At 37.6% G+C, this 9,223-nt stretch overlaps 1 protein-coding gene across 1 annotated transcript in view; it reads left to right on the forward strand.

Annotated features, from left to right (window-relative positions):
* The window catches only part of LOC107737850 (thyrotropin-releasing hormone-degrading ectoenzyme-like), a 129,445-nt gene extending 121,674 nt beyond the window's left edge, over positions 1–7,771 (forward strand). Inside the window, exons 14-16 of the mRNA XM_016549476.1 lie at positions 5,807–5,947; positions 6,184–6,265; positions 7,243–7,771. Of these exons, the coding sequence (XP_016404962.1) occupies positions 5,807–5,947; positions 6,184–6,265; positions 7,243–7,386 (367 nt within the window). The 3' untranslated portion in view covers positions 7,387–7,771. The remainder of the gene's footprint in view (positions 1–5,806; positions 5,948–6,183; positions 6,266–7,242) is intronic.
* The last annotated feature ends 1,452 nt before the right edge of the window (positions 7,772–9,223 follow it).

The raw sequence follows: 9,223 nt of genomic DNA on the forward strand, positions 1-9,223 counted from the left end.
AATCTCAGTACCATCCACCAACCTCTTCACAGGGGCGATTCTAGGATTTTCGGTTTAGGGGGGCTGAGCCCCCAGTGAGGGTATAATAATAATAATAGCCTAATAAAATACACACTTGTATAAACTGGATTTGACAAAGAACTGCACAGATGCAGATATTATAACAATCTATCGAGAAACACACACCGTGTCCTCGGTTTCTCGGTCTGCGGTTTGAAAAAGAACGTGCTGAAAGTTTTCAAGAAAGAGCCAAGTTTTCATATGAAATTTAAAGGGGACTGAGCCGATCACGAATTCGTGTACAGTTTATGGAGCTAATCGCAAAATCGTAAAAATGGCCTAACGATGCCCATGCCTCTTCATTCACATTTTCATGATTTTGGGAGGTTTCTGCCATTTTATTGATAGCAGGAAGTGTCTGGAGATCTCTGTATGACACGTCTGACTATAACTCACTAGTTAGTTTGCAGTCTACTGTACCTCAATCCCACTCAATCCTCTCCTCCACATCATGTCACTCACACCAGCAGAGCTGCACTCACTCCACTGATGGGGCAGTAAAGACAATGGCTGCCGTAGGAGCTTTTCCCACAAGTCTCCACGGTGTCTTAAATCCTCTCCCAACTCAATAGCAGGATGAGGACGGTGACGGATTACACCCCGTCCAGAGTAGACGAGGATCTCAGAGCCCACACATATTCTGAAGCAGATTCACTGCGGGTTCGACATCTCCATTTATTCTGTTGCATTTGGTCATTGTTTTATGGATGCACTGAGAGAAAGAAACATTCCCATATAAAGAGACCCAGCATGACCCCTCTCTGCAGTGAGTGCTCAGCACTCAACAGGCTGATTCCTGTGGGACGGATTCAGTGCGAGTTTGTTGAGAGGGATGTGGTTTGCCTCACTAGAGGAAGAAGATAAATAGCACCACACTTAGTAAGCACACATCTCAGTGCTCTACATCCATGCATTTTCATCTTCATGGTTAGATACTATTCATCATATTACAGTCAGCAAGGAACATTTTCATTTTTTCTATAGTGGTAATTGCCTTCCTTGAAGGTAAAATCAGTGAGTTTTTTCTCACTCGCAGTGATCCATGACTCGGCTGTCATACACTATACACCTAGACACAACATCTGAAAGTCCTGAAGCTGAACCATGAATACAAAATCATCTTCAGGAACCTCCATAATTCCCAACAGTACAAAATCTTGGAAGGCCATCCTGCTTCTGAACATTCCCTCAACCAATCAGATTGCGTTTGAGAGTTATTTGGTTTATTTGGTCATTTACTTGAGTATTGTACTTGAGTATCTGTACTTTACTTGAGTATTATTTTTCTGGAAACTTGCTACTTCAACTTCACTACATCTGAAAGACAAATATCGTACTTTTTACTCCGCTACATTTATATCAAAGTCGTTATATGTAGCCGTTTTTCCAGTGTGTGCATTTTCAGATTCACTGAACCCTTTTTTCTGCGAAAATCCGGCCTGCGATCTGCCAGGACCTTCCAGTGTTGCCAAGTCTTACAATATTTCTAAGCCTGCAGTTTTCCGCCTAGCTTTGAATGCATATTTGGCTGAATTTTTTTACGCAAATCTGGCAACCTCGGGACCTTCCCCGCTAAACTAATGTAAACGTCTGCGCTACTGCACAGCTAAAAGTGCTCTAAAAAGGCAAATAAGATAATAAAAGACGAAAAAGGCACATATTAGTGTGGTGTGATCATCTGTGTGCTCACCACATTGATTTTAAATAGACAACTGTATGTGATGCCTTACGTAGGCCGAGCGCTACGATCAAAGATCATAGAAGATAAATGATCGGCATACGGTAAATAAAAATTACCTACACCTTGATCTACATGACAGAGAAAATGTATATTTTTTTATTCTGTTATTAATTAAAAGTTCACACATTCAAAAAATAATAATTAACCATGTTTTTACTATAGTAACTAGTTTAACTATGGTATTTGCGGTAAAATCACAGTATCCACAAATTTACTATTCTCTCACTATAGTAACCATAATTATGCTATTTGTAGTAAAACTACAGTAACCACAAATTTAACATGGTTTCATTATAGTAACTATAGTTTAATATTTGTATTTAAACTATGGCAATATGGTAGGCTAATATATCCGTCAAAAATGGCTGCTATTACCATATATAAAAAAAAACTTACTACTCAGGCCTTTAAATAAAAAATAAAGTTGATTATCTTCATTCAGTTGTTCCATTTCTATAGGTTTGGTAACATAAAAGCTCTTAATTCCAAAGATAATACAAGCTAATCAGTGTATTCAGTAGGTTGCATTAGTGGCATAAGGTTTTGTAAGTATACAATGTGACAATAAAACAATGCATTTACTTTTTACTTTTTATACTTAAGTACTTTTAAAAGCATGTACTTACTTTTACTTAAGTAAAAACCTGTCTTTACAACTTTCACTTGTAGTGGGGTAGTATTTGACCAGTAGTATCTGTACTTTCACTCAAGTAATGCAGTTGTGTACTTTGTCCGCCTCGGTTTCTTAGTGAGTGAAGCAGATCAATTATTGCCATCAGCTGGATCAAGCTTTTTTTGCTGGATCAAGCTTTTTAGTGGTTAATAAGCTGAACTAATGCTGCGTTCAAGTCCTCCTGGGACGTTCGTACTTACGAGTTGACAAGTCGTAATTACGACGTCAGGTGCGTTCAAGTCAGTTTAGTCGGCACAAGATGGCAGTGTACCTTCTTTTAATAAATTACAAGAAAATACAACAGGGTCTGCATTTTTTTACTTGGATTTCAGCTGCGTAACAAGAACATGACCAATTTAAGTTTACAGGACAACTAAACTATCAATTTAAACAAAAATTTACCGTCAACTATACGATGCGTCCATCGATTCCACCATGTTTCTCATTGACACGCCCCCAACTCGGAAACTCGGGGCTTAAAGAAAATTTCGAGTTTCCCACTCGTAATAACGACTTTGTGGTGGCGTTCATGTGCATTCAACTCGTAAATACGATCTATCCGACATGACTTGAACGCACCATAACAGTCAGTGTGGCCAACCTGGTTAAAGCTGCAAGAACATCTTGGCTGGTAGTTCTAAAACACACCTTGGAATCATTAGCTAGGTTTCCATCCAAAGTTGCAAATTTAACTTATGTGCAAAATTGTAATAATCGCATAAACATTTGTGAATAAGCAACGTTTCCATCCAACAAGCAAAAGAGGAACAAAATCGTCACTTCCTGATAAACTGGCACAAAATATAACTAAGAAAAGAAGGAAAAGCCAATAATTTTCATACACAATAAATTACTTGCGCCTCAGAGCGAGCAGACAAAACACAATAAATGCGGTTATTGCTTTTGGAGATGAATACCTGCTGTTTGAGAACGCAGTCTTGTAAGACAGTTCTGGGAGACAGTTCTTATACAGAAATACTTTGATGATAGACTTTGCTCAGGCATTTCAGAATGACCATAACAACATGTCAGATGCTGTTTTAAGTATAAAACCACACAATCTGTCAGGTATCTGCCTGTATTTGAAGTGATGCTGGTGTCGGTTCATTCAGAGCCCCCCCAGGAACCCAAAGACTGGGGAAATTTGAAATATTTCATGACTGCAACATTCAGGCGTCTACCTTTGCTCTTGTGTCTGATGTAAAAGACTGGAGAAGACCTCTAGAAGCAGTTCATTGATTTCAGCCACACTTGAATTTCACACAGCATGCACAAGCAAAGCCCCGCGTCCCAGATGAGCTGTGTGTGTGTGTGTGTGTGTGTGTGTGTGTGTGTGTGTGTGTGAATGTGTGTGTTTGTGTGATATTTAATCTACCACAGAGAAAACGGCCCTGTGTTTGGAGTGAAGGATGGGGTGTATGGAGTCTGTGTTTAGTATTGATTGCTATAGCATGAAGTAAATTGTATCTCCCTCCTCTGTTTGTACTTCTTTCGATGATATATGTTGTGATCCAGTGGGCCGAAAAAAATTCCTCTCCACTACTGGAATGTGTGTGTGTGTATGTGTGTTTTAGCTGATCGCACTTCCACTCTGACTGCTAACCTACAGATGTTCCTGCAGCCTTATAGACTGAAATCTCAGTAAAAGGAAAAAAAATCACCACTGTAAATCACTTCCTGTTCATTCATCACACTGGAAATTGAAATTCAGGTCAAGTGCTTTGCATTGTAGGACACAGTATTCCATGCTGCTCTGGTTGTATACCATATTGCGGTCAATAAAGTAGTTATCCTTCACATATAGAAAACGCAAAAGTCAATAATATGCTAGTATGCTAATCTGAACATGCTAAAGTTTATGGTGGCATTATCAGTCATGAACAAAACAAAATGGCAAGCTATGCTGACAACGCCCGACGTTTTCACACGGTCACAATTATACTTGCTATAAATCAATTACACAAGTCCAAAATCAGAATTTCTAAGTGCAAACTTAAAAAAAGAAACTTGTCTGAAAGCTTGTTCACACTTGTCCTTAGAGGAAGCTGGAGATGTCACGTTTGCGAGCTGTGAAGCTGCCGTCCGCACACAGATGTGAGCATTGTCACAGTGGCAATAATCTCCAGGGTGTTTGGCAAAAAAAGGTGCTACAAGTGAAGGCAAAAGCCCAGAAGAGCGGTTCAACTGAAATAAGAGACCAAAGAACAGCGAAGCAATCACCCCACGTTTTTGCAAATTGAAACTTGTGCTCCGTGGCAGCGTCTTTATGTGAAACATATCATTTCCTATTTCTTCCTTTTTCATCTACTTGACATTTCGCATCAATTTGAAGCGAATGGGTCTATCTGCATTTGATTTGGGCTTTTCAGGTTAATTACTTTTTGAAGACGCCGACTCACAGTCTTAAAATATATTTGAATAATTGTGTTTCGCCAGGCCTGTCAGTGGCTGTCTTTGCTGAAAACGGCGAAGAATAATGTGTTTTGTATTTCTGAATTACCGAAGCGAGCTTTGTCACAGTGGCAATAATCTCCAGGGTGTTCGGCAAAAAAAGTTGCTACAAGTGAAGGCAAAAGCCCAGAACATCGGTTCAACTGAAATAAGAGACCAAAGAACAGCGAAGCAATAACCCCACGTTTTTGCAAATTGAAACTTGTGCTCCGTGGCAGCGTCTTTATGTGAAACATCTTATTTCCTATTTCTCCCTTTTTCATCTACTTGACATTTCGTACCAATTTGAAGCGAATGGGTCTGTCTGCATTTGATTTGGACTTTTCAGGTTAATTACTTTTTGAAAGCGCTGACTCACAGTCTTGAAAACATATTTGAATAATTGTGTTTCGCCAGGCCTGTCAGCGGCTGTCTTTGCTGAAAACGGCTAAGAATAATGTGTTTTGTATTTCTGATTTACTGAAGCTTAAAACTAGCATAGAAAAATTGATTAGAAAGGCTTAATTACAACAGACACGATCATGTTCGTGATAATAGCCATATTAGTCAAATAGCCATTAATAAGCCAAGTTTTGTATTTATACCAAGTTCTTCCAAGTATAAGAGTGCAACTAATGAAGTATATCATTTATTTTCAGTTTATTGAAACTGTTTCAGCTAAGCTCCACCCGCTTTGTTTGTTTAACATTCCATAGGATTGAATTGGAGGGCAACTTGTGTTCGTGAAGTGCTAAAAATATTATTTTTCAGAATAAAATCTTTTAAAAAGTTTTAAAGTCCATATCATGGCCACACCACCAATTCATTTTAAATAATTCAGGGGCCCTTGTCAATTATTCCTCACTTATGGTTCATCTCCCATTTATTTCTGATGTCCACAGGCTCCTGAATCTGTCCCTCACCTCTGACCTGGTGCCGACTCAGGAAGTGATCGATGTCATCATACATGTGGGCCGCAATCCGCTTGGAAGACATTTAGCGTGGAGATATTTCCGCGAGAAGTGGGACATATTGAATTCCAGGTGAATGTGGCTTTATTCATCTCTGTTTATCAGTGATTTTAATCTTCCTCTCTCAGTCCCTGATATGAATTTCACATTTGCACTTTCATAAGATATTTATTGGCGAATGTTATTTTGTCTTGTTTGTGTTTGGAGGACCGAGAGCATTATGGGAAATATCTGTTTGTGTTTATTTGCTTCTGGGCTCATTAGAGCGGTGCTCCAGTGTTTTTAATAACAGTGTCTCTCATTGGCAGGTATGGAGAGGCCTTATTTATGAACTCAAAATTAATCAGCGGCGTGACAGAGTTTCTCAACACTGAGGCCGAGTTGAATGAGGTGAGGCTGAACTTTTACATCATCCTGAGGCTAGAGGTACACCTCTTAATCATCGAATCTTCATGGAACATTAATACTTACAAACAAATTTTGGTCATCAAGTTATTGAGATGGAGAAAGTGAGAGAAAGTAAACTCTGAAGACTGCAGAATTGTGCTCTGGACCATTTCGTTGGGATATTTCCTCATTGTAGCTGCTTAACCTTATTCCAGGAAATGGAACGTATATTCACTTATTCAAATTCATTCAGCTTCAGTCCCAGAGGACACAGAGTGCTGATGCTTCTCACTGCAGCGCAGCACTTTCTCATCCAGCTGACTTCGCCTTCCACAATTTATCATTCATACAGAGATAATACGAACCCCCTCAGTGTTTTCTTAAACAGAGCATTAGCATACTGTCACTGACAATCAGCTGCTGCCAGAGCACTTCATCAACAGATTCACGAACAATCAATGTTGGTTTGAAACGAGCATTTTATTTTATTTTATAATTTCTCTGAACGAACAGCAATTTCGTAATAGTTCAGGAGCAAAAGAGCAGCTTTAATCCTGAATCCCTGGGCATGTTCATTCATGTAGTCCTCATGACCTCTGGAATTGGGAATTGTCTTCGTAACATGTTATTTGGTAAATTTAGATTTTAGATTAGATTTGTATGCCCGTAATTGATGTTAGAGTCTAGCTGTTTTTTTTTTTTGACATGCAGTGTCGTTTGCTCTCAGAAAAACAAAAACACTAATAATTCTGTTTACTTCAAATGCATTCCCACACCTCATTATCATAAACATCATTGTTATCTGCCAAATTACATGTCAGGAATTTGCATGTAAATGCATCGTATATTCTGACGATTTCACTGATGAAGGTGCCACTTACACGCATAAACACACAAACTCTCTGATACATCAGTCACAATACAATGACAATGTTAATGATAATGTTAATCATTTCTGTTGTTTATCTTCTTTTTCTCAGCTGAAAGAGTTCATCCTGATCAGCGGGGGAGAGTCGGCACCTGCGTTCGCTCGAGCCATTGAGATCGTTCAAGCGAATGTAAAATGGCACGTCCTGTTCCAGCAACAGTTTTACCGGTGGATGCGGAAAGCTCTCGACGGTTAGCCTCTATTAGCATGGAAACCCTATCAGACATTTCCAGGCCAGAGACGTGAGGACACTTGCGTGAAATTAAAAATAAAACATTTACGGACTCCGAGAAACAGCAAAATTTAACTATTTCCCTGCCGTTTCTGAAACTACCCCAGGCACTGACAGACCAAGACGAATTCGCAGAGAACAGCGCCGCCCTCCTGGCCAGCACAGTCACTGCACAATAGACAATATAAGGTGGAGGAAAAGGACAACTTGTAGAAAATGAATCGAAGAAATTGCATCACTCAATATAGTAACTGATGGAATGAAATTTGCACTTTTGATTTAACAGGAACCAGTTGAGTTTCATTTTACACTAGAACATACATGTAGATTGGCTTGATTAGACTGCTAAATAATTTTTAATGTGATTTGATCCTCTTTTTATCTAAATTTTATGCATAATATGAAATATAAATTCTTTTTAAAACAAGTTGTTTTTGAACATTTCCGTCTTTCCCCGATTCAGTCAAATTTAGGAGCTGTACATGTAGGTTTATTAACTACAAAAGAAAGAAAATGTCTATGAAGGGACTTTGTCTACATTCCCTCCCCAAAGACTGCTGCTGTTCTCAAATGGAACAGAAACGCTTTTCAAAGTTTAAATTTCAGTGATAAGCTGCTCTTTGCTTTCCTTGCACAGTCACACCATTTTATTGATTTATATTTTGTACGATATCAAATGAGGCCATATCTACCTTCATCAATCAGTTAAATAAAGGTAACTGCAGGTCATGAGAGGATCCAGAACAGGCCATTGCCATGTGTCTGTTATCATGGACAAACACATGCAGGCTTGTCTGATTATGGGTCGATGCTAATTAAGGAATTCTTAAAGGTGCCTATCTCTGTTGTCTTGGGTCAGTAGTGGATTGAAGATGGAGATTCTATAATATTGACACATTAATTATATAACTTGAAGGATATGCATATACATGTATGCTGGTTTATGTGTATATATTTATACAAAAAGTTAAATAACATATGGGTCAATGATGTGGCATTTTTTTTGTTTGTTTGCTTGGTTTTTTTTTTTTCAAGTTTTTTTTGGAATTAAAGGGATAGTTCATCCAAAAATAAAAATTATGTCATCATTTACTCACACTTATGTCGTCCCATATGCCTTTTATCTTTGGAATTTAAAATATATTTTTTATATATTCTAATGATTTTTGTCTTCTAAAGAGGTATGATTGCTTTATATGATAAACAGATTAATTTAAGCTTTTATTCCCATTTAACCATTGATCAACACAAATAAAGCTCATTGGTATGGTAGAAGCTCAACACAGAAGCTCAGCCGTGTGTTTGACGTGCAAGAACAAACCTTTTGGATGAACTATCCCTTAAAGTTATTTAAAAGTACTGTATATTGATGCAGTTTATACAGACAATGACCTAAAAATGCTTCTGTGATGACGGTGTTCAAATTCTGAATTAAAAAGAACTTTTATATTATTTTGTGAATATTAAAATAAAACCTGTCAGGGTGGTGTAACCATTAAAAAAAACCATTTTATTTTAAAATATTTGACATGATTATGTATAATTATTTCTTAAAAATTATATAATTATATAGTATAATTATTTATTCTTACTTTTTACTTTTGAATTACGTTTGTTCACCAAATCCAAATCACTGTGGTATAACCAGCATATAGCATTTTAGTCAAATTTGACCATTTTATGAAGGTTGTCAGATGTCAAATGGTATAACCTGAAATTATTTGGAATTAATGATGATGTCCATATTCCATTTATTTACTTGTTTTGATATATATATATATATATATATATATATATATAT

The sequence above is a fragment of the Sinocyclocheilus rhinocerous genome, unplaced genomic scaffold, assembly GCF_001515625.1.
Source record: "Sinocyclocheilus rhinocerous isolate Xijiao unplaced genomic scaffold, SAMN03320098_v1.1 scaffold3086, whole genome shotgun sequence".
Taxonomy (NCBI): Eukaryota; Metazoa; Chordata; class Actinopteri; order Cypriniformes; family Cyprinidae; genus Sinocyclocheilus; species Sinocyclocheilus rhinocerous.